This window comes from Paramisgurnus dabryanus, chromosome 10 (genome assembly GCF_030506205.2).
Source record: "Paramisgurnus dabryanus chromosome 10, PD_genome_1.1, whole genome shotgun sequence".
In the NCBI taxonomy this organism is placed as follows: domain Eukaryota; kingdom Metazoa; phylum Chordata; class Actinopteri; order Cypriniformes; family Cobitidae; genus Paramisgurnus; species Paramisgurnus dabryanus.
The window spans coordinates 29,169,943-29,197,334 of record NC_133346.1 but is presented as its reverse complement, the minus strand read 5'-3'; the positions used below and the strand labels follow the sequence as shown (position 1 = coordinate 29,197,334).

Here is a 27,392-nt window from a genome sequence, read left to right as displayed (position 1 = left end):
AATTAAGTTTAAGGATGCTAATGTTACAGTATCTTCATTCAATCTGATGAGCTTAGTTTTAGACAAAAGCTCAGTTTGTTTACAAGACCACTAAAAAAAGACTCGACTGAGAAAGACTTGTAAAAGCGGAATGTATTTGGGATAAAGTGCAATTTTTATGTATTGAAGCGGGTTTTACAGTTTCCGTAATAAATGTTTTTTTTACAGTAAACTGTTTCATTGATCATTGCAGGTCACTTGTAACAGGTCACACACAGCGTCTGGTGACATCAATAAGAGACATAACTGCTTGTTCAAAAGGCCCATAGTTATGGTTAGTTACATTTTGATGTAGTGATATCAAATCAAAGTGAGAACCAAACTCCGTTTCAGTCCATTGTTGGGCTTCTTCAGATGGGAAAGGATTACATCCAAAAATGGATTCCCTTTTCAAAGCTGATCCCAGTTCCTGCTGATAAAGGTCAGCAGCAACAGTACCAACAGGCAGATGGTCCTCTTGAAGTTTTGCAGGACACCCTCCTTTAGCCAGTTCATTTGGTATCCCCTTTCCTTTAGGATGGGAGAGTGAGTAGTTAGATTTAAGCAGTTATGGACTATTATTAACTTTTCAAAACCATGGTTATTTTGTGGTAACCATGGTTTTACTACAGTAACCATAGTTTTTTTTTTTTTTAACTGTGGTAAAACCATGGTTTATTTTTGCAGGGGAATTTATTTTAGTTTGTCTCTCACAGGAACAGAGATGTCAAAACAGAATATAATTTTAATACTGGAATTTTGTTTGTGATTTGAACTAGAAATTTGTCAATCAAATTCAGAGTGAAATTTAAATTCTCATCCTGTAATTTAAACTGCTTAATTAACAAAACATGCTTTTAATGCAGCCAGTCAAACTAAATGAATTATACCTGGGATCCTGTATGCATTCCATGCCTCTATTACATTTGTAATGCCAATCCTAGCCATTTGGCATGTCAGGTTTGATACACAATATTTGGATGTGTTGTCCTCCATGTCCAGTTCCTCCTGGTTCACCAGATGTACCAAAGCTGACTTCAAAGGGTAGTTGACTCTGGCATTGACCTCTGACCACATTCTCTCTATCACATGGTTCTGTGCATGTTTTAACGATGGTGTTAGTATGCTTGCAGTTTTGCCTCACAAAATGCCTTAATTGCAAGAAAACAGAATTTATTTTCAACAACACATTTATCTCACCCTTGTAGAAGGTGTCTGAATGTATGGCTGCCTTTGAGTATTGTGTCTGTGTTGCGCCAGCTTTTCTTGGATGAATAATGTCAGATAAAACTCTTTTCCACAGTCAACTCTGACCTGGTCCCATAGTCCATAGGAAAGCACAGCAGGTCTGACTCAGAATAAAACACACAGACTTAAAGGTGTAGCGGAGGATTTTCTAAAATTTTAGAAAAGAACCGCCTTCTCTACTTTTTAAAAAAATGCAATTGCGCAACACTCCTGATTGACAACTAGGAGGACCAATAGTCTTGATGATCCACCCGGAAAAAGAAAATCCTCCGCAATACCTTTAATGTTACAACATGTTTGAGCTTTGATCAAAAAAAGTGTGAGTGCATGCTTCTGGGGGAGTGAGCGGCTCCGGAATGGTTCGGCCCTTTTAGGTTAAAGGTGAGTGCACCTTAATAAACCCCAGTCACAATTAAAAAACATATTTTACAACAGAAAGGTTTCAAAGTATTTGCCAAATTATTACATTACAAATCTAGGTTAGAACCACATTTTTAATAATCTACTGTCAAGTCACAACTCTGTCCTAAAAATTTAATTATTAGTACTAGTAAAGTTATTTTACCTGTAAACTTCCTCATAAATGATTATATTATTCTTTACTGGCATGGTGGAGTGACCGACCACCTTCTTGCTGAAACCGTCAATAGCCATTACATGGGTTACTCCAAACATAACAAGCTTCTCATTTTGATCTACATGCAGCTTGTGACCCATGTATTCTGCACTGTAGGGTATGGGGTTCAGATTTCGGGCACCCTAAAATATAATAAACACATTATTATAGAAACTCAATATTCATTAATTTTGATGATTAGATTCTGAATCACCAATGTTCTATTGAAAATAAATACAGAAAATACAAAGCTATTTAACCTTACCTGTAGTCTTGCAGTGTGGTAGGGTTGATGAATCCCTCTCAACACTTTACCCACTCTGCCCTCAGATGCTTTAACCCCTTTTGCAGATAGATATCCAGTCATCATTTTCCGGCCAAATGACGATCCAGTCTAGGGGGTGGAGGTTAGATAAATAGCTAGATAAATGATCTCTCAATATTTCTCTACATATATATCAAATATCAGTTATAAATACTATTTTCTGATTTGCTGGCAGATGTCCATTAAAGCAGAACCCCAGCCTAAAACAATATGCTTCCACACTATATTTCATCACATATATGTAGTTGATTGTGGTGCCATAAAATGTACTAACTTCATATAAAATTTAAACTTTTAACTGCTACAGTAACGGTGATTTAATACGTCATCAAATCACTGAAAGAAAAATGCACTGCATAATTACATAATTATGAACGTTCTGAATGGGGGCGGGTCTTGAGGCGAGATGATTGACAGTAGATTATATCGTTCTTTGATTGACAGCTGCACAAGATGAGCTAACGTTAGCTTGCTTTGCTCGTGTTCATCATAATAACATGATAATGACTTTTTACGTAGTATGTTTACCGTAGTTACACAAAACAAGCAACAACTAAGCCAAATTATGTTTTAGATATTTTGACCATTTTACATTACATGAGTACGCGGGGAAACGTATTTGCAAGCAGGTTGAGTAAGCAGTAAAAGAAGCTGTCAGGCTTGTTTAACTTCATGCGGCGCCGCAAGAATCGACACCCGGATGACGTCAAAGAACCGCGAGAGCGATTCGCGAAATCATACGGAGGACTCTGCTTTCAAATCGCTCTCGCGGTACGTTGACGTCATCCGTCTGTTGGTTCTTGCGGCGCCGAATGAAGTCGAACAAGCCTATAACTTAGTACCACAAATAGTTTGGCTTCTCTTTAGGTTAGCTCCTCATGTTTCCTTCATAAGTATTAGTCAAACTACACAGAAATGCCTAAATGTGTGGCAACCGGGCTGTAACGATACACACACACAACACAAAAATATATACTCGGTATATATGGGGGGGGGGTATATGTTTAGTTGAATTACATACAAAAAAACGTATTTATTTAGTTTAATTGAAAAGTCTAGAATTCATTTGTTAGCTATGTTTAAAAACCTACCTCAGCAATACCATCGGCGACTTCCACTTCGAGTTGGCTGTCAGGGCAGAAGTCTCTGACAAGCCCTTGCTCAGCACACCATCTCCGCACATTTATCTCTGAAAAACCCCGTGTTGTGCCAAACTGGGTACATAATGCAGCGGCAATATCATCACAACTCAGTCCATTTTTTTTATTTTCTGCAATAAAATCTGCATAGTCATGCAAAGACATGTTCCATTGACATGAACAGAACGGTTTATGCAAGTCCCTTATAGCAAATAACCTTTAGGGAAGCCTGCAAGCTTAGCATAAAAATGCGTACTGCTACAGTATGCAGTGGAAGAGTTTGTTGATTAACAGATTAAATGTAATCTTAAATTCCTGTAAAAACTCTCAAATGTAACTGTAATTGACTGTCACCCGCAACAGATGTTACAGGTCATCCAGTGGTAGAATACCGAATGGTTGGTATCTCCATAATTAAAAGATCTTTGGTCATACTCGATAGCTTCCGGGTCACTACAAACAATCTGCACAAAATTAAGAAATAAGATTTTCACACGTGTGTTTTAATTCCCGATTTCCATTTATAAACACATTTTTTAAAATCGGATAACGGGTAATTTTTTAGTTTTTCTTTTTCAATAATCAATACAAAAACCCGGAAACAAGTAATTTCCCGATTTTTGTTCTCCTATTTCTAAATGATAGTCGGGAAACAGTTCGATTACCTATTTTGTTTTTCTGATTTCAAAAGGAAAATCCGTTGGCCGCCAAGTACACGGACCCTCATGTGTCCTCCACCATCTGAGTGGGTCCTCTCCCGCACTGATTTCAGGCATCTTTTCATATACTGTAAACTCATTTTTGAGTTCCGTTTCTGCACCCTCACGTTCTTCTCTGGATGATGAACCCTCTCCATGTTCATTCTTTCCCCCCCCTGTATGTTTGTTAATAGACTGTTCAGATCTGATTGTGTTTTTTTGCTGGCTGCTGCTTGTCATCTGAAGATGATGTTTGCTGACTTTGGCCCCCTGCTTCTATAAAATTGACACTGACCATAAGATTCTGTTTAACCTCCTCTCTTAAGGTTACAAAACTGTCCTTTAACCTTGGGTCAAGAAAAAGAAAAGTGGCTGTGTTTAATATTAGCTGCAGATGTGTGTTCTCATATCTCTGTCTGAGATCTTCTCTGATGTTGTCTTTAAGTTGATGTTTTAGGTTGCTGTCACCTCCCTCAACTGTCAAAGTGGAGAAGATCTTCTAGGTCAGAGGCAGGACTGCAGAAAGAGTTGTGTGTTTTTCACCACTAAGGGCATCCGTGAAAGAGCTGATGGGGCTCAATACCTCTTTTACAGTCTCAAAAACTGTAATATCTGAATCTTTGGGCATGAGGTGCCTGAAATGCTTTCTTGTTTGCTGAAGCATTATCAGTGGTGATACCAGCCAGGTATGACATGTCCAGCTTCCATGTTTCTTGTACCATCTCTTCAGCGATTTGCGCAAGCAGATTACATACAAAGTCAATGCAAAGACGCAACCAGGTGCGTCCACACACGGGGCGATGCAAATGACGCGAATTGGGCGCCGCAATTGCCGCGAAAACACGCGCTTTCCCTTAAATGGGTCTTCACGCAAGTTATGCAACTCAAGCGAAAAAACTCAGAACTTCAAGAACGCGCTCTCACTAGGATCATTTGATGAGAGAGAGAGAGAGAGAAAGAGAGAGAGAGAGAGAGAGAGAGAGAGAGAGGTAAGAATGGTGCCCACGTTGAGAAAACTTAATAGAAGACTAGAAACGTGTTAAGGATTAAAGTATGTATGTCACTCATTTAATTACATTATGTTAAGTATAACACTGGATATAACTATTGTATAGTTTAATAAAATAATGTATTTTGATTACACCAATCAAACCTAACTATATGATTGTTTTAGCTGCTGACAAGCATAGGGAATCTCTATGGCTAATTTATAAGACATGTTGATGATACAGTACTGTGTGTTGTACCTTTTCTTGTTAATTGAGTCTTTTGGGGTAGCCTATCTTATGCCTAGAATTATTCAAGGAGGTTGATTCTTTTAACTTCCTTTAAAGTTTGATCAGTTGTGCATAATGACATGTGCAACAAATGGATATAGGGTGTCAAACTCATAGATTTGCATCATTTAAAATTCAGAAGCTCTTTTTAAAATATTTTGGGTCAACCTCTGGCACAGCTTTAAAGCTGAAACTTATCAAATCCTATAAGAGGTCCAGAATGTCATTGAAACACACCAGTGGCTTTGGTATCATCAGTATTAAACATGTTACCCCTTGTATTACCCCTCCCCGCAGAGCCCCCCCACATAACAAATCCCAATTTAACCCCTGGTGGTATCCAAAACATTCAATTTAATTCAAAATTGAATTAAATAAAAACCTTGCTACTTGTGTTTTACATGCACAAAAAAAATTAATGGTGGCATCCAAAACATTCAATTTAATTCAAGTATTATATTAGATACATTTTAAAACTTCAGTGCATGTATGATAAGCCCAGAGCCGGCCCAGCCACTAAACGACACTTGCAATTGCAAAGGGCCTCGTGGCCAGCAGAGGGCCCCCTAAAGTCACTTAGCTAGTGGTTGAAAAAAATCATTCATCAAAAGTAACATAAAATAAATATAAATATTTATTATTTATTATTAGAAGGCTGTTACTTGTTATTATAGTTATAATGAAAGTTTGCTAAAAAGATCTCTTTCTTGCCGAGATTGATTGACACACAGCATCCAGCGCAGCAGCCAATCAGTGCCCGCGATCTATGTGCAGGCCGCATCCCGCCCACAGAACGCAAAGTTGAGTTGAGCCGGATCGCTGATACAGACGTGAACTTTTGCTGTTGCTTTAAGGACAGTTATGTGTGTTTGTGCGTAAATGTGAAGTAAGTGGGTCTTATTTGACTTCGGTAATGACTAATCCTGTGTTCTGTTTGACTTCTCTTTCTTATATTTGCCATCATTACGTGAATTGGTTTATTAAGCTTAATAATTATAAAATTGGTTTATCGTGGTAAATTAATTCTGTTACGCTTATATTTCACGTATGCCATTGTCATTTCTACATATTTATGTCATTAGTGTAATTATATTGTTAAACGTCTGAATTTAAAGTGTTTTATGTGTAAGAGTAAACAAACTCATGCGCATATGCGTGGTACATGCCCAGACAGCAAACCGTTTTTAAACCACCTGCTAGCCTTTGCAAAAGTGTATAATGTCACTGTTCAGTGTTTAATATTTAAACTATAGCAATGCATATGACATACAGTAGCCAGCTTTGTTAGATTAATGTTATAAATTCAATGTTAATCGTTAATCTTCAATTATTAATATTATTTGCAAGTTAATTGTTATTATCCACAAACCTATGTTTGTGTCAGATTTAGCTCATCTCAAACAAGCCTATTAACTTTTGTTATTCTATTTACGTAAGTGATAATATATAGTGAGGCGGTTGATATAGCAAATGTTAGGTACTATTAACCTTGTTTGTGGTGTTTTAGATATTATTGTTAATTTTGTTTATTTGAAAAATTTAAACATTTAAGTGTTATATTTATTATTTTATATATTATTTTATTTAAATTTTATTCTATTTACTCTATTTCATTTAAATTATACATAGGCTGTTGTTTGTGCCTCTTAAACTCTGGTGTCAATTAAAAATGTTTCTTTGATGGTCAGTGAAAATCACTTTATCATTCTTTTTATTCAGCAAGTTCATCAGTGTGTGTTTGTTGCACTGCACTGCCATTCAGTTCAGTCAGTGGTATATTTCTCAAATCAAGAACTCAAGGGGGCAGTTTTCCTGACAGGAATTAAACTAGTCCTAGACTAAAATAAAAGTAGGCTAAGAGCTGTCCAAACTGAAAAAAGCTTGCACTGACCTATCTTAAAATACACCAGTGCCCTTTGTTTTGCCTCAAAATCCACACAAATAATGTTTTTAGTAAGGCATTTTTGTTAAAATTAGTTATGTTTTCTAATTAAACTAAGGCCGAGCCTGTCTTAAGATATTCCCTGTCCGGGACCACCCCAAGGTCTTTTATTGTCATTCTGTAGACTACATGTTGCCACATTAGAACGAAATACGGACTCAGGACCAGCAATGTAAAAAACATCATTAACATACAGTATACATAGAATAATTAAAACATAATTTAATAGACACATTTACATAACATAGTAGATATAATATGTGCAGTATAGTCATAAGGTAGTCATTGCTTTTCTTTAGGCCTTACTTAAAACGGTCAAAGGGGTCCCCGACCAAATTTTGCTTAGGGCCCCCAAAGGTCTAGGGCCGGCTCTGGATAAGCCTAGTAATACGTTAATATTTAAAATACATCAATAACTGATATCATAGGTTAACACAGACTTTATTAAGCCCATTACTGAGTGTATTTGTGTTTGTGAGTTTGTGACTGTTGTTGTCTGAGGTGGTGACTCGGATGGGGACGCCAGTCATCAGAATGGTTGATTTTCAAGTTCATCGTTCCACTCTGTACCTGACAGAGTTCACAGACATGGTTGCTGCAAAAATAAATAAATAAAGGACAAACAATCATTTCCCTACGTTATATAAGGCATGTTTACGTATAATAATGAGGCAAAAAAACAGTTGCATAATAATTCATGACTGCAATGGCAGAACTAGCGGTGTCAAGATTTTTTTTCTTTAAGCCCCACGAAAATCACGTTAGACATCTCACCAAACATGATAACAAAACCAATGCATAGTGGCTAAATAAGTCAACTGCAAGCAATCTGTGCTTTAAATTCATTTCACAAACGTGAATAGCGTAAAGGAAAAATCTAGCAGCCTCAGAAACGATATATTAGACTTTAGCACTACCATTCGAGAAAAAACTGTTATTATATCATTCATATAACTGAAACATAAATAACCAGTGTTTTGAGGACATTTACCTCAGTGGATGTGTTGCTCGACGAGGATTTCGTTGCGATTCTCCATCTTGAAGAGAAATATGCAGCGAAGCTCTCCCGCGGAGTGAAGAAGAGGTGGAGTTACGAGGTTTCTCAGACAGTTGAAATGTCCAATGGAGTTTAGAGGTTTGCGCTCAAGCTTTTTCAGGACTTTAGATTGGTTAATAAATTGTAAAAGTAACAGACCCAAGTGGGGACTGACCAATAGCATTGATTTGTGAAAAAATATGAAACTGACAAATTTTGGACATACGAGGTTTCCGCCCGACAGCAACGTTGTAGATGGGACATTTGTAAATTTTTTCCCCCCTCTGTCTGGGCCCCATCTTGCCAATCGGGCCCTAGGCACGTGCCTAGTTTGCCTTTGTGTTAATCCGGCTCTGCGCTTCACCCAACGAGAGAGAGAGGGGGGGCGCGCTGAGCGCTCGCAACAATGAATTTAAGCCGTTTTAAACAGTAAAATATACATGTAAATGGGAATCATGGAAGATCTATTCGTGGTGGCCAGTGTTGATTCCGCGACGGGTGCCGCCATGTTAAATGAGACAAGACGCGAGGGGAGGGGGAACAAAAGCAAGGAGGCGGGGGCGAGCACAGCACACAGAGAAGGCAAAGTGGCGAAATCAGAATTTAACATAAACATTATATCGATATATACGACATGTCAAAATCCATTCCGAGTTTAAAAATATATCGATATAGTTTGAATATCGAGATATCGCCCACCCCTACGACATCCTCTTCGTGAAGCGCCCTTCAATGGCGCAAAACGGCATTTGGAATTCACCCCAAATATTTTCTTATCGGCTTGTGAAACCATTCACGTTTTGACGCTTTCTGCATGTCTCCGATGAACTTGACCCCCGACTGCCGTGGCCCATCTCAGGCCAATATCAGCTGAAGTACTAATAAAAACATTAGTGAGGTAATAGGTTTTAGTAAATTCTCTGAAGAAATGTTACCATATTAGCAAAATAAGCTGCCGTTAGATCAATTGCGGCATTCACGCGCTCCTCTGAGGATCTCATTTTCCAAATGGTTCTTTTAAGTCAGAATATAAAAATAACCTGGACATACAGTATGTTCTTACAAAAATTAGTTTGATTTGTATTATTAGGGATGTGCAGATGAGGATTTTTTTCACATTTTAAACTTATTAAACACAGCGCATATTTTAAATGAAAATATATTTGGCAAAGAAGTTCAAAGGTTGGCTACATTTAAACACCTCAATCCAAGATGGCGCTCCTGAGAGGGCGACGTCGCGGAGCTCTCAGAGTCAAATTATTATTTTGTTTATTTCTTGTTATTTTGCGCTATACTATCGTAACAGCATGGTCAGCAAATGACATTTACGACCGGGCGACCCTATGATGGCTGAGAGAGTTCAGTCACTTCGGATATTTAGACACGAGCACACTTAGCTCCTATCCTGAGCTAACAAGCGACAAGACGCTAGGCCGACACCCGGACAACAACAGCCCCAGACAGAGATGCGGCAGGCGGGGAGGGTCCGAACGACGACTGCGGCGTTTGGTTAGCAGTCATACTCTTTGCTCGCACGACCCTTCGGAAGAAAGTAACGTCCCAGTCTTGTGTATTACTTACCACTGCTTACAGCACGAACCTGAGGAAGAAAGTAAAGTCCCAGTCTTGTGTAAAACTTACCCTTGCTTACAGCACGAACCTGAGGAAGAAAGTAAAGTCCCAGTCTTGTGTATTACTTACCTCTGCTTACAGCACGACCCTGAGGAAGGAAGTAACGTCCCAGTCTTGTGTAAAACTTACCTCTGCTTACAGCACGACCCCGAGGAAGAGAGTAACATTGCAGTCTTGTGAAATTCTTACCTCTGCTTACAGTCACGAACCTGAGGAGGGAAAGTTGAAGTCCCAGTAACCTGTGAAGTACTTACCTCCGTGTACAGCGAGGAACCCACCACGTTAAACTGTCCTCGTTGGCCGTGAAGTGTTCATTCGGATCTACCACAGAGACCCTAAAGGGGCGAGAGAGAGAAGAGCATCAGACACAAAGAGGACATCAGAGGGTTGGGTGCACCCCCGACGACCCCTACGGTATCCAGTGTCAGGTAGCGATACTTGCTGGACCAAACCATTAATTGTGTCTCTCTTGTATTCTGCCTCCAGGAGAAGCGGAGGGCGCCATGGGTTTAAGAAAGCTATAGTGAAGGAGCCCTGTCCCCTCCCCCTACACGGAATCCATTCCTGGAGTCTAGAAGAAGATCAGTTCTAATCTACCCTTTCCCCTTAATATTTTAAATAATTTAAATAAAGTTATTTTTAATTATACGTTCACACTCTGTCTGTCTGGTCATTGGGGTGGCTTTGGGACCTCCTAGAGGTGGAAACTAGGAAGGGGCGCGGCTTGTTACACCTACGGTCCGGCCCGACCTGTGACATAAACATTCTTTTAGAATAATATACAACGCATGTAGTAGGCCTAGATTTGCTTAAATTGCATTTTAACAAAGGATCTGCAAGGGTTTGAATTAAAACCCAACACGCTGGTGAAAACTGGATAAACCGGTTTTCTTTTGATTTCCGGAGAGGTGATTGGTTTTAGTATGGGGGTTGGCAAAGAATTGGCAGACCTGGGGGTGGGTGGTTTTTAATTTCTAGACTCTGTGTCACTGGTAGCTGCTAAAACTAGCAGCTAAACCATGTACAATTAATTACATTTTGGAATTAACTTCCTTCATGTCGTTTTATTTATACACTGTAAAAAATATTTTCTGAATTTGTAAGTAAAGTTAGCATTAAATATGTTTTACAAACAATTGATTTACAAACTCTGGGATGTTTGTGATTGTCATCATTCAGAAAAGTGGTGCTTGTGTTTAGACCTGATACCGCCAGTGCTTTAAGTGGGCCGTTTGGCGCCAGTACCGCCACTTCCAAATATAGCTCTTGAGCGTACCACCACCTCTCCCTGCGCCCAGAACGTACTTTTAGCTTACCGGAACGCTCATTTGCACATCTGTTTTAATCAGAGGCTTAATTTAATCCTTTGGCTGCGCTGCCGCTTTTCAAAGCGCCCTTCACAATGCACGCTTCCAAATTCGTCCCACCGAGAGTAGAGACTACATTACCCATACACCTTTGAGTTTTACAAGTTAAAAGTGCATGCGTAGCTTTTGCTGCTGTCAATAGGCTTGTTCGACTTCATGCGGCGCCGCAAGAATCGACAGCCGGAAGACGTCACAGTATCGCGAGAGCAAGGCAAAATATGATTTCTTGAATCATTCTCGCGGTACTCTGACGTCATCCGGCTGTCAGTTCTTGCGGCGCTCTAACAAGCATAGTGTTAACAACGTGGTTTGGAGAGGTGTGTGAAACGCGCAACCATAGCTGCTCTGTTAAAATGAAAATAAAATGAACACTCAATATGGCATCCTGGTTTTAGACTCCGAGGAGTAAAAGAACAAGGTCAGAATCAGAGGACTCGCTGGCTGACATCGCACCAAGCCAGAATGATATCGCTGCAGGTCAGATGCAAGCTTTTTCCAATTCCCTTTTGTAGGTACGTGACAATCTCTGCTGTCGCGGCTGTCAGCTTGGTTCCCCTCGACGCAACTTCGGATTTCCTCAGACGATGTGCAGTGTAAAAACATTATTGAAATTGTATTATACATACTTGCTAAACTACAAGTGAACGAAATTTCAATGAATTTGAAAGACGCGCACAGGAGTTTTACCACCCGCAAAATGGAAAACAATGGGACAAAATAAAGTGATGACTTTCGAGTTTCAAATGGCCAATATTTTGTTATTCTTGAACCCATAGACATGGTACTCAAAGAGAGTATCTTTGCCCGACAGCTACAATATGTTATTAAAAAATAAATTACATCATTATGGAGAAATGAGTGCATGCAGAATATATATATTTGAGAATGCTTATCAGTACATTACTTTTTTGTTTCTTCAACTTTAAAGATGAATATTCTCCTTTAGAGATGGGCAATTTTCAGCAATAGCACATTATATTCAAATTTTTGAGCTCATAAAAAAAGATTTTTTTGCTTATTTAAATTACTTTTTTATGTTTTTATGCACGTTTAGTTTTAGTGCAATTTCACCAAAAGCTTATAATTACACACAACACGCTTAACGTATATTTTCTATGTGTTAAAAATTTTGTAAAAAATACATATTCTTATATAATAAGAATAACAATGTGATACATTTATATTGCGCTCAAAATGATTTAGAAATGGAAAGAGGAATTCTTCTCAACTACCACCAATAAAGTTTTAAAATTCTTCTTAGAAAAACGGCATTTAAACATACGTGGACCGAACAAGAAAATGTATGCTTACATACAGTCCGTGTATGATATCTTTTTTATTTAGTTTTACATATTTTTATTGATAATAGTCTACCGTAAGGTCATAATATACACACTGTTAAAAATGATTCAGTGGCTTTGTAAATATCTCTAAAATTAATGCAGTTATGCGATTTTTTTTTTTCAGAACAAGGTACATAGAAAATGTTCAGTAAAAAAATGTTATTTCCAAAGGCACTGCTTTTATACATTTTCTACCCACAAGTTTCCCAACAACAAACCCCAATGCTAGGAATAAAAACAATTATAAATAACATAACACACACACACACACACACACACACACACACACACACACACACACACACACACACACACATTCTGGTTTCCATGTTTTGTGGGGACATTCCATAGACATAATGCATTTTATACCATTCAAACTGTTTATTCTATTCCCCTTACCTGCCCCATTCCCTAACCCCAACCATCACAAAAACCTTTCTTGTACCTTAGATTTTCAATAAACATCATCTTGTTTGATTTATAAGCTTGTTTCCTCATGGGGACATCAAAATGACCCCACAAGGTCACAAAAACACTGGTATTCCTATCTTTGTGGGGACAATTGGTCCCCACAACGTGATAATTACCAGGTACACACACACACACACACACACACACACACACACACACACACACACACACACACACACACACACACAAAGGGAGGTTCTCAAGTTCCTTTATAGAGGTAGAAGTGCATTCTTCTCTTGATGGTTTATCAAAGGGTCCCATATGTTATAAAATGTTCTGGTTGAACCCCTAAGAAAATATTTTATCTTTTCAGTTTTCAAAAACATCATTAGATCACTGAGCCATACAGTAATGACAATTTGGGTGGATTGGGTGATTTCCATTCTAAGAGAATTCTCCTTCTTGCTATCAATGTTGCAAAAGCCAAGGCATTTTCTTTATCTTTGGTTATTTGCAGCTCTCCCATGACTCCAAATAGAGCCAATATTGGGTCAGCCTGAGTATTCAATCCAAATGCTGAATTTAAGATCTCGAAAACTGAAAACCAAAATTGTCTCAGTTTAGAGCATGCCCAAAACATATGGGTTAAATCTGCCTTTGATGTATTGCAACGATCACATGTTTCATCTATGTTTGGGTATATTTTAGCCAGCTTGGTTTTACTATAGTGAATCCGGTAAAGAACTTTCATCTGAATTAGACTGAGTCGCACACAAGACGAAGTCCCATTTACCCGATCCACAGCTTTATGCCGGGTATCTTCGGATAAATCAATTCCCAACTCTTCTATCCATTCAGCTTTGATCTTTTCTATTGATATATTTTGGAACGACATGATCAAGTTGTATATTTATGAAATGAATCCCTTAAGATATGAAGGGACTTTCAGAACTGAATCTAATCGGCAGGTTAGGAAACCCAGTACAATGGGCTTGGATATAATGACGAACTTGAAGACTTGACGAACTTGAAGATAACGAAAAAAGTCAGAGTTTTTAAGACCAAATTTTTTAACAAGATCATTGTAGTTGGCAAAATATTATCGATAAAAAAGTCACTGCATTTCACTAGGCCTAGGTACTGCCACTGCTTAAAAGTACAATCTATTTTCGCAGCTGGAAAAAGATGATTATTGCATATGGGATTTTCCAAGGAAAAGTCAGTTAGTTGAAATGTTTGTCTAAACTGATTGTAAATTTTGAGAGTCGAAATTACTACTGGGCTTGAAGAGAACTGTGAAGGTGAGAATGGTAACTTCATTGATATCAGGGCGGCAAGTGATGTTGACTTGCACGATTTCGCCTCCGCTGTACACCAATCTGTATGTGGGGACTGAGACCAATAAACCACTTTTTGTAAGTTTGCTGCCCAATAATTATTTAGTTTATTTAGTTTTATTATTTCTATTTGACATCAAAAATGTGTAAGTTTTACGCCTAACTTTAAGTATGATTTACTAATATTTTCACATTGATATTATTTGAGTAAATGTAGGCAAAAAATGAATTAAAAATAAGTAGAACAAATGTTCATTTTAAACAATCACATAGCCAACGGTTTTTAATCAGCAACAAAGAAACTGCGCATTTTGTCGATGACAAACACCTCAGAAACTCCTCGAATTTATGAATATTTACACTCACAACATGGGCGTCGGAACCATTATACGTGGGTGGGACAGGACCCACCCACTTTTTAAGACCAATGATAATGGACCCACCCACTTTTTCTCTACTTTAGCGCATTTGTATGTTCACTTATCAATGCGCTGTTAGTCAAAATCCATTCCACTAAAGCAGGAATCCCCAACCTTTGCTTTTTACACCGCGGACCGTTTCAGCTTTTTAAAAAAAGTCGCGGAGGGAGGTGCTGCTGAGTTGCTGTTCAAACAAAGTGCTGAAAAACCTCCTTTGCGAAATGAATAACGTTTAAAACGGAGGTAAAGGTCAAACATCCATGCATTAGGAAAATGAATAACTGCTTTATTTATAGTATATTTTCTATAGACGTGTAAAACCATATTATGGCGAATTATTTTACTTTCACTGTTTCACGAGTTTGCCTGCCCATTTAGTCTTAATAATTAACGGTAAACGAACTCTTGCTGTTTTTAAAGGCAGCTCGAACATTAGGTCGACTCGAGCCCCAAGTTCAAGAAACAGAAGAAAAAAAACGGAGGAGATGAGGAGAGATTTTAATTGCGGAGGCACGGAGACGTTAGGGTTTAGCATATGCTTTTATTGATAATAATTGACACAGCACTAAATGTGGTCCCTTTCAAACCGTTAAAAGTATAGGCTACTCGTTAAAATATTATTACTGCAGTAAAATAGTTTATTTTGATTAAAATTATCCAGCGATCGTGGCACCATAAAGTTTTTTTTTTACAGAAGCCTGCAATTACTTTTCATGCGATTATAACGTCTTCATGTATTAACATTATTTGCGAGGTACATTTGCAAATGATTCATAAAGTCATACCTCTGCAATTGTTTAATCGATTGTGTTTTAGAAGTACATATATGCTCAAACTCTTATGACAGCATGTTCCCGACGGATACCATTAAATATATTGATTTCATTTCCAGAATCTCACATTTATATTTCTCTAAGAGAGAGAAAGAGAGACTGGGTATAACAAATAAAAAGGGTATACAAAAATTGTAACATTTGCTTCATTCCTTTTTCTTAACTTTTATTTCCTCAAAATAAAAAAGAAACATTGTAGCCTACTGTCAGCAGAGTAGAGAAAAAAAAATGTCACACAGAAAAATAAATGAAATATGTCATCTGTCATTATTTGCAAAATTTTCAAAGGGCTATTACCAGAATTCTGACCGCAATACTGTCTTTTATTTAATAAACGCAAATGTTCAGGTTAATTAAAAGGAAACATGAAAATTGCATCTATTGCAGTAAATGTATTTTCGGGGGGGGGGGGGGGGGGGTGTTGACGTGGGGACCCACCCACTTTTCATTTGCTTCCGACGCCCATGACTCACAATATGATTTTATTTCCTTACTACAAAAGTATAACATATTATACAAATTCTCAGTGAAATGTATTAAACACCATTGCATACTTTTTATCATGTTTCATACCATGTAAAGGGAAACATGATAATATAAAAAGTAGCCTACTGTTCAGTAATGCAGAAAAGCGCAACACAACCATGTTAAAGCTATTAAAACATTTGGATGCAAAAATGAACTAAATGTAAAAGTAGATAAACTAGTTAATGATATTGCGTAAATGCGCTCGGTCTCTTCAAAGGTCTTCGTGAATTATTTTGTTATAAGACTCGATTATCATACATCAGGTCTCTTCTACTGTAAGTACACGGAAAAAATAAGACAAATGATGCGCGTTTGAGTCGGATTTTTATAAAGACTATGTGACTGGCAAAAGAAAACTTCGTCAACGAAATGTTTGCCAAAAAGCATGCATTTGTATGACATCAAAGTCTATCGCCTAAACATCGATAATCTGTGTCATGTTACTTCAATATCATACAGTATACGCTCAGCATGAAGTCGAGCACACACATTGTCGTCAGTATGGCCTACATGAAACACGACTGCCCTCTACAGGTTTTTGTATTTTATGCATCCCCCACCGAACCCCCCTTCTGCGGGATCTCGCAGAATTTCGGACGGCATTCTGCTCTCAGAGACGCGCATTTTTAAAGGCCACATCTGTATTTGTCCTATAGGTTATTATTGACAAATATATTTGTGTCTGTTGTACTTTATAATTTAATTTTAAAGTTATTTTATAGCACTTGGTAATCTTAAGCTGTGTTTAAATGTGGTGTATAAAATGAATTAACCTTGCACTTACTACAATGATGGTAATAATTTATTTATGTAAGTATGTATTTAGTATGTATTTAGTGCTAGTATTACACATATCCATACTATCTTTTTGATTCCAGAAAAAACAGCAAACTATGAGAAGCTTCTTGGTGGGAAATGCATCATGTACATCACAGCAAGCCGCTGTCTTGACTGATAGTATCCTCAACATGCTTGTCACTGACATGAGGCCTCTGTCGATGTTTGAAGATGACGGCTTCACTAAAATGATCCACACCTTGAACCCTGGTTACACTCTGCCCTCCAGAACTCATTTCACAAAGCTCATGGAGAGAAAATATGAGGAGACATTCAAAGAAGTGAAAACTGCAATAAACAGCAAACTTGCTCTCACCACTGATATATGGACAAGTGTAGCAACTAAAGCCTACCTTGGCATTACATGCCACTACATCACAGAAGACTGGGACATGCAGTCATTCTGCCTCACCACCATGCCACTGCAGGACAGACATACTGCATCTAACATTGCAGAGTGGTTGGAGCAGGTAGTGGCCAGATTTGAAATTCCTCCTAGCAAATCATTGCCATAGTCCATGACAATGGTGCTAATATTGTGGCTGCGGCAAATATCCTGGAGGAGAAGCATGGATGGTCCTCTGTCCGTTGCACTGGCCATACTTTGCAACTTGTGATAAATAATGCGTTGAAGCATCCAAGCATTGAAAAAGCTGTCGGGGCTGCAAGATGTCTGGTAGAACATTTTTAAAAAAGCGAGCTAGCCAGCAGTAAACTCAGAGAGAAACAACAACAAATGGCCACACCAGAGCACAGCCTTGTTCAAGACATAAGCACAAGGTGGAATAGCACATTTTATATGATAAGTCGACTGCTTGAGCAAAGGTGGCCTGTAACAGCAACACTGTCCGACAGCTCTGTCACACAGAGAGGCAAAAGGTACCTGGATCTGAAACCAGACCAGTGGGGCCTGCTGGAAGAGCTTTCAACAGTCCTTAAGCCTTTTGAATGTGTCACTGTGTTCATGAGTGGACAGAAATATGCAACAATATCTGCAATACCTCCACTTGTGAAGGGGCTGTTGAAGTCCACCAAGAGTGCTGTCTGCGAGTCAGCCCCGCTGCGGGCTTTCCAACTCACTGCGGTGGAGCAGTTGCTGGAGAGATGGAAAAGGGAAACTACTTTCTCAGAAGGAGCACCAAACACAGTGATTCTTGTGATGGCCCTTGACCCAAGGTTTAGGAAACTGAGCAAGTTTCTTTCACCTGATGAAATCCTACCTGTTCAAACTAAAGTGCAAACAATGTCACTTGAAGAGAGAAGGAAGATGGATGTGCAGCAGCATGGCAGTTGCAGTGTTGTTACCTCCACCAATACTACAGCTACTGAATCAACACCTCTAGTAGCCAATCTACTTGATTCACTCCTTGGTTCTGATGGTGAAGAAGAGGATAGAGCAGGTGAAGCTGAGGAAGTCCTCACATACTTTGGAGAAAAGAGCCAAAAAAACCCATTATTGTGGTGGAAGGCTAACAATGAAAGATATCCCTTGTTGGCCAGGCTAGCCAAGTCTTATCTCTGCATCCCTGCCACCTCAACACCATCTGAGCGGCTGTTTACTGCAGCAAGCAACATAGCCTCAAAGAAAAGAGCGAGCCTGAGCCAGGAGAATGTGGACATGCTCACATTTTTGCATTGTAATGCAAAGTGTCTGAACAAAGGGAGTGAGAGAGAGTGAGTGTGTGTGAGAGTCTGCGAGTGTGTGTGTCTGCGAGTGTAGTGTAGAGAACAAGTTCTTCTGACATTCAAACAAATCCTGTTAAATTTTCTGGTTTGTATTGTTCTTTATTTTTATAATTTATTTATTGTTCTGGCAGCTCAGGTGGCACTTTATTTTAAAAAAAAAGTCTGTATATTTATACTGCAGATGTAAAGCATACATGTGTATGTTTTTGTGTTAGTTTATTTTATTTTATTATTATTGTTAAAACAGCTCAGGGATGTTCAAGGAGCAACATGTTTGTACACTTTCTAAAGATTTTAGTTCTGTTTTTAAATAAAGGGTTGAAAATAAAGGTTTTTCTTGCTTTTTGTTTTTTATCCGATTCATCGATTAATCGAAAATATTTAACAGATTAATCGATTATTAAAATAATCGTTAGTTGCAGCCCTATTTTTATTACACTTAAACTGTTAAATTATTTAACAAATAAATATTGAAATGAGACTTACTGCTCTCAAGTCCTGTTATTTCATTTGGTGCTAAAGGAATTTTTTTTTTTTAAGGTTTTAGGCTTTGATAATTTTAATAGACATCAGTGTCTGATTTATTAATGTCCTTCTATTAATAGATTGGTTAGCCAAGTGTCACGGGAGAACACCGGGTGAGACAGGATAAGGCAAAAGGTACAGATCCAAATGCAGTTTATTCCAATAATACAGGTAAACAAAGCAAAAACCAAGAGCTAGGGAACGCACAAGGGACTGCGACATCATACAACAAACCACAAACACAGAATGAACAAGCAGGGTATATATGCATGACTAAGACCAATAACAAAGCAGAAACAATCAGTAACTAGGACAACACACAAGGGGAGAGCCATGAACACAATGAATAACCATGGTAACAAAAAAGGGGGCGGAGACACTAATTAACACAGGGAGAAGGGCATACATGAACACCAGTAAAACACAGGTACACAGAGACATAAGTATAAATCAAAACACAAGAACACAGGGACACAACGTTACATAACCCCCCCCCCAAAGGGAGGCTTCCAGACGCCCACCAGAAAAAAACCCAAAGTACATAAGTCCAGGTGGGCAGTGGTATGGAGGTGGACCCGGGGGAGGGATGGTGGGCCAGGGCCATGAAAGTCCAGGGGCATGGGCCAAGGCGGAGCCGCGGGCGAAGGCAGGGACCAAGGCGGAGCCGCGGGCGGAGGCAGGGACCAGGGAGGAGCCGCGGGCGGAGACAGGGACCAGGGAGGAGCCGCGGGCGGAGACAGGGACCAGGGCGGAGCTGGCGGAACAGGTAGCCAGGGCAGAGCAAGCAGCCAGGGCGGAGCCGGCAGAGCAGGAAGCCAGGGCGGGGCCGGCAGAGCAGGAAGCCAGGGCGGAGCAGGAACCCATGGTGGTGCTGGTGGTATCAGGAACCTGGGTAGAGAAGAACAACAGAGAGAGGCCCTCTGGGCCAGGTTAGACAGGGCAGTGAGTACAAATATTGTCATCACGGACCAGACAGTGAGGACAAGGAGCTTGGGGACAGCCATCTTGGGACAGATGGAGAGTTCAGTACTGGCCATAGTTTTGATGACAATAGAAAGTCTCTGGAGCTTCGGGGTGACCACACTAGCTGACCAATGAGATACAAGGGACTCACTCGGCACAGATGACTCACTCGGCTCAGGGGAATCAGAAGACTCACTCGGCTCAGGGGAATCAGAGGACTCACTCGGCTCAGGGGAATCAGAGGACTCACTCGGCTCGGGGGAATCAGAGGACTCACTCGGCTCAGGGGAATCAGAGGACTCACTCGGCTCAGGGGAATCAGAGGACTCACTCGGCTCAGGGGAATCAGAGGACTCACTCGGCTCAGGGGAATCAGAGGACTCACTCGGCTCAGGGGAATCAATTCAATTCAATTCAATTTTATTTATATAGCGCTTTTCACAAAAGTCAATTGTTTCAAAGCAGCTTTACATAAATAGAAGCAGTGAAAAGCACAGAAAACGACAGATAGAACAACAGAATACATGATAGCATGAGCAGTTAAATTTGCTGCGGCTATGACTCAATATTATAATTGCACGTATTACTAAAGCAACGTATAGAAGAGGAAGCTAGGTAAAGCCCAAAAAACAATCAGAGGACTCACTCCTCGGCTCAGGGGGGCTCAGAGGACTCACTCGGCTCAGGGGTGCTCAGAGGACTCACTCGGCTCAGGGGGGCTCATAGGACTCACTCGGCTCAGGGGGGCTCAGAGGACTCACTCGGCTCAGGGGGGCTCAGAGGACTCACTCGGCTCAGAGGACTCGGGAGATTCACTCGGCTCAGAGGACTCGGGAGATTCACTCGGCTCAGAGGACTCATTCGGCACCGAGGGCACAGGGGACTCAGAAGACTCAGAAGACACAGATGACTCAGAAGACACAGATGACTCAGAAGACACAGATGACTCAGAAGACACAGATGACTCAGAAGACACAGATGACTCAGAAGACACAGATGACTCAGAAGACACAGATGACTCAGAAGACACAGATGACTCAGTGGATTCAGATGACTCAGTGGATTCAATTGACTCAGTGGATTCAATTGACTCAGTGGATTCAATTGACTCAGTGGATTCAAATGACTCAGTGGATTCAATTGACTCAGTGGATTGAACCTCAGACACCACAGAGCTGGAAACCACAGGACGGGGCACCCCAGCCACCCGTACAGATACCAATGGTACATCCATCAGACTGGTGATTAAATGTCGGAACTTTGGCAGTTTATTCCAATAATACAGGGAAACAAAGCAAAAACCAAGAGCTAGGGAACACACAAGGGACTGCGACATCATACAACAAACCACAAACACAGAATGAACAAGCAGGGTATATATGCATGACTAAGACCAATAACAAAGCAGAAACAATCAGTAACTAGGACAACACACAAGGGGAGAGGCATGAAAACAATGAATAACCATGGTAACAAACAAGGGGGCGGAGACACTAATTAACACAAGGAGAAATGCATACATGAACACCAGTAAAACACAGGTACACATAGACATAAGTATAAATCAAAACACAAGTACACAAGAACACAGGGACACAACATTACACCAAGAGAGTTATTTCACATAATTTGAGTATTGTGACAAAAATGATACGGCCATAATAAATCACAGTACTTTTGTACTTAAGTACATTTTGAGGCAGATACTTTTGTACTTTTACTCAAGTAAAAATTTTAAGCAAGTACTTCTACTTTTACCTGAGTAATATTTTACCCTGGGTATCTTTACTTTTACTCAAGTACATGATTTGTGTAATTCGTCCACCACTGGTGATTAGTAATATTTTAAATTGTATGTGATATTTAACTGGTAGCCAATGTAAAGATGCCAAAATTGGACTTATGTGGTCATACTCTTTAGATCGAGTAAGCACACTTGCAGCTGCGTTTTGAACCAGCTGTAGCTTGTTTACCTGATTTGCGTGAAATCCCCCGAGTAACGAGTTACAATAGTCTATTCTACAGGTCATAAAAGCATGGTTAAGCTTTTCTGCATCTGATGCAGACAGCATATGGCGTATTTTTGAGATATTTTTAAGATGGAAGAATGCCGTGCAACAGACGTTGGAGATATGACTATCAAAAGCTAGATTGCTGTCAAACATTACGCCTACATTCTTAACTGTGGAAGATGGCACCACCGTGCAGCCATCTATGGGCAACTTGTAATCTGACATATTATGTTTGGAGTGATTTGGTTCAATAATAAGTATCTCAGTCTTATTGGAGTTTAGCATAAGAAAGTTATGTGCCATCCAGTCCCTAATATCACTAATGCAGCCTGTTAGCTTAGCAAACTGGTGGGTTTCGCTAGGATGTGATGAGATGTAAAGCTGGGTATCATCCGCATAGCAGTGAAAACTTATGTTATGTTTCCTGATAATGTCTCCTAGAGGTAATATATATAACGAGAATAGGATAGGGCCTAAAACTGATCCCTGTGGTACGCCGTAATTAACGGGGGAGTGATATGACTCTTCCTCATTTACAAAAACAAAGTGATATTGATTGGTTAGATACAATCTAAACCAGGCTAACGCCTGACCACTGAAGCCAACATAGTTTTCTAGTCTATTGAGCAAGATTCTGTGATCTTTTGTGTCAAAGGCTGCACTAAGGTCTAATAATATAAGGATTGAGATTTCACCACGATCGGATGTTAAAAGGAGGTCATTTGTAACTCTAAGCAGCGCTGTCTATGTGCTATTGTGGGACCTGAATCCTGATTGGAACTTTTCATATGTATTATTATTCGCTATGAATGTGCGTAGCTGGCTTGCCACTACTTTTTCTAATATTTTAGAAAGAAAAGGTAGATTTGAGATTGGTCTAAAGTTATTATGATCTCCCTGGTCAAGGTTTGTTTTTTAAATAAGCGGTTTAATAACTGCTAGTTTGAAAGCTGTTGGAATGTATCCTAATTCTAGAGATGAGTTTAAGATATTTAGTACTGTGTCTGACACTTCATGAAATACCCCTTTAAGTAATTTTGTGGGAACAGGGTCTAATATACAGGACGATGATTTGGATGACATTACTAATTTAGAGAGCTCTTCTATTGTAGTAGGTTTAAATGACTCAAGATGTTCGTATGGTAATCTAGTGTTAACTGTACAATTGGGTAGAGTGGTGGCTGCTTGCGTAGTTTCTATGTTTTCCCTAATAACCGATATTTTGTTCTTGTAAAGAAATTCATGAAGTTGTTACTATTGTGTTTAGTTTACTATTAGTTTCTGTTTGTTCTTTGTTTGTAGTCAGTTTTGCAACTGTGCTAAAGAGGAAACGAGGGTTGTTAGGATTTTCTTTAATAAACGTACTGAGATAGGTAGATCTGGTGGTTTTTATAGCCTATCTGTAGTGTTGAACACTCTTTCCATGCTGAACGTCATACCCATTGGTTGTGGTTGAGGAGATTCCCCCGTTCATATGTAAAGCGCTTTGAGTACTGAGAAAAGCGCTATATAAATGTAAGGAATTATTATTATTATTATTACCTCTAACTTTGTGCTACGGTAGTTTCTTTCCATTTTTCTAGCTACTTTTTTAAGGGCTGCAGTATGATGGTCATACCATGGAGCTGGCGTTTTTTCTTTGATTCTCTTTTTTCGAATGGCAGCAACGGCATCCAGCATGCTCGAACAAACGTTGTTCAAGTTTTTTATTATAATATCCAGATCTTCACAGTTATCTGCTACATGTTTCATTTGAGACAGGTCTGGAAGAGTGCTAATAAAGCTATCTTTAGTGGTGGAAATTATTGCTCTGGCTAATCTGTAGCATGTTGTAGACTGAGTGATCCTATCTAGAAGTACAGTGTATGACACAAGGCAATGATTTGAAACTGCATCGCTCTGGGGTGATATTTCAATGTCATTAATATTGAGTCCAAGTGACAGAATTAAGTCTAATGTGTGCTTACGAGTATGTGTGGGCCCTGACATGTTTTGTTTAATACCGAAAGAATTTAGAACATCCATAAACGCAGGTCCTAATGCATCTTTTGGGTTATCCACATGGATATTAAAGGGGTCGTGAATTGGTCGATTTTATTGTTTTATGACGTTGTCTGATGTCTACTTATGCATTTCGCGTTGTTTTTACATTTAAAAACATCACAGTTAATAAGTAATAAGCTGTTTTTTTACCGTGGTTCTTGAGAAACAGTCAGATTAGATGGGCGGGCCACCTCGAAGACTAGGAAGGTAACGCCCAGTGCCATGATTGGATGACAGTTTTGCAACGTAACCTAACTTTCAACGTCACTACACGCATGGAATTTTTTTGAAAACCACCTACGGTATATTGAAACATGCTAGCCGGCAGGATTCTCCCTTATATGTTCGAGCCAGAGTCTGATCCAGAATACCAAGACGACGAACCTACACCTCAAATAAGAAGGATGCTCCAGCCTGTTACAGCATGGTAAATCTTTATTACTAACTTTTTATTTTGCAAATATACTCGTGAGGTTGCTGTACCTCTAATGTAACTGAAGATGTTACTGGAAGTTATTATTCAAAATTCAAATAATTATCAGATTAAAGCTATTCTTACTACAAAAGCCTCACAAACCACATAAACCTTATAAACACGTAATGTTGTAATGTTACGGATCTCCGTTATATTATAAAAAAATGCGTTGTCTTTTAATTTCAGCGCGATTACGATTTTTTGTTTTTTTAGTAAATTTAAACAAGTTTACATAGTCAGTTACACTGCATTTAAAAAAGTAAAATCACAACTAATCACTTACTATCAATATTCTGTAGGTGTACCTGTGAAAAGTGTGTTTCACAGAGCAAGAAAATATTTGCTGTATGGAGATTCCCAAAGTCAGTCAGATGCACAGAATTATTATTTTCATTACAAGTGTGTACGTTATGTAATTACTGTTCTTGTTTTTAGGTCGTTAGAAGGATTAACCAGGTACCAGACACACTTACCTGCATGACCCATCACCCAGGCTTTGAACCAGTATGCTTGAATATGTATTCACTACAGAATGCATTAAATATCTACAGAGCTGATTATGGTCCCCTGAGACTGAGGGGAATAGAACAGTAAGATTCATATTATGTCATAGAAGTCTTACAATTACTGTGTTTTCAGTAAAATAATTTTTTAATCAAGACACTACAAGTAAAAGTAAACACACTTTATTGTCTTAAAAATATATTAAAAAAGCAGCAATATTTTATAAGTTTTATAAAAAAATTAACAAAATATAAAAACTCTGTAAATTACAACAATAACTTAAAATAATGCAATGCCCATGACTTTGTTTATATCTTTTACTTTAGGCGTTACAGGCACTTGGAATACAGAATTTTTGTGAACTGGTGCTGGGGCTATCTGGGAAGGAGTAACAGGGTTGTTATCCCATCTTGCGTCGTCCAACGTATACGGCAAGAGTTTCCTGACGCGGCAGGCAGTTACGTTGGATTTAGACCTCCCCTTGACTGAACCGCGATTTATGTCTTGAGATGGCTTCTTCCATGGAGGATCTCTCATACTGGGATGAGAGTGTTTCTGGGACCTTGATTTTGTGAATCTCCTCCATGTAGGGAAGAGGATCAAGGATCACCTTTTCAAACAGGAAGTCCATCAATCTGTAGACATAGCCTGTAAAATAAAAATGCATGTGTGATATAATTTATTATTTAATGATTGTTTTTTTAATTTAGTGTGTGAGTGTGTGTGTGTATAAATATATTTAAACTTACAATATGTTGCCTGTGTCTTTAATGGACGAGTGGAGTATTCCCCCTTTTTGGCTTTGGGAAACAAAAGCCTATACACTGGCTTTCCCATTTTTGTTTTAGCCTGAGGACGGTTGGAGTTCTCATTGAAATGCATACATGCCAAGTACAGTCTAGAGTAAAAAATAAAAATTACATTAGCAAAAGGTAAGAGACATCTTTAGAGATTTAAAACACAGAAATACTGTAATACGCACCTGCATAACATTCCAATGTAAGGGTAAACAACGTTTTTGGGAGCAAAGCATAAAATTACGCTGTGAAAAGCTTCCAAAGACGAAGTTTGAAAATGAGGGCTGAGTTTCTCAACATCTTTCAGCATTCTCTTGTGAGCAGCTTCTCGACGGTGTACAGTGCCTTAGTTGCTGTAATCAAATAAACAATTACCAATTAATAAAAAAAGGTTTTGAACTTATCACAAATCACTTCAGTAATATAAAACTAAAAATGTAAATTAATGTGGATACCTGGTTGAAACCACTTGCTGGAGTCTTTTGATACATGTGTTGCATGTACACACCGTGGGAAGGCTGGGGTGTCATGGACGTGAACATCTTGAATGTGGTTTACCATAGACAACCATTTCGCTACTCTCTCCTCAGCTGTTTTGGAAGAAGCTGCTGTCCAATAGACATGATTTTTTATGCCCGCTACCACTTTTTCACCACTTGACAGTCTTTGCCGATTGCTTCCAACTTCTTTGACAGAACTGAAAATAAAACAATCACTTTGTGATAGGTAGTTTGGAAGTAATCACTTATTATTCTAAACGAGGTACTTACAAGCGAAATAAAAAAAATTATATATAGTGAAAAAGATACCTTTTTCCAGATGCCAGACGTCATAGAACTGCGTCACTTTACGGTCCCTCAAGAATTTCTGGATCTGTGTATGACGATCGGTAACAATACAGTCAATCTTCACACCTTGTGCCTCCAGAAATTCCAGACTTCTTTTCAGTCCCTCCTTTTCCATGTGGTAGCTACCACTAACCTCATTGCTCTGTAATAAGAAAGTGACAAAATACAAAGATAAATAAAATAATCAAACTAATGTCACGACTCGCACAAACACACAAATAGTAAGATCCAAAAGCAGTTTTAATAGGGGTGATCCAAAATCATAATCCATACAGGCAGGGGTCAAAATCCATAAATACAATCCAGAACATAAATCCAACACGAACACAGATACAAAAGGCGATGTGACTAACAATAAGGAATCCACAACAAACACTGAACAGACAGGGCTTAAATACACAACACTAACAAGGTGAGTGGGAACAGCTGAAAACAATGATCAATGATGACAGACAGGATTATGGGATATGCAGTTCATGGCACATGTGACAGTGAAGACAAGAGACATCTGGTGGCTAACTCGGGGAACAACA

General features: G+C 39.0%; 1 protein-coding gene and 1 long non-coding RNA gene across 2 annotated transcripts in view; both read right to left on the bottom strand.

Annotated features, from left to right (window-relative positions):
* LOC135718241 (uncharacterized) overlaps positions 1–27,392 on the bottom strand; it is a 389,691-nt gene that overhangs the window by 203,190 nt on the left and 159,109 nt on the right. The gene's annotated exons all lie outside the window — the stretch shown is intronic.
* LOC135718072 (uncharacterized) lies at positions 230–3,924 on the bottom strand. The gene is made up of 6 exons (XM_065240363.2): positions 3,299–3,924; positions 2,148–2,276; positions 1,832–2,025; positions 1,219–1,366; positions 909–1,113; positions 230–549 (listed from the first exon to the last, which is right to left on the bottom strand). Exons 1-6 carry the CDS (start codon positions 3,509–3,511, stop codon positions 248–250), a joined length of 1,191 nt encoding a protein of 396 aa, XP_065096435.2. The 5' UTR covers positions 3,512–3,924; the 3' UTR covers positions 230–247.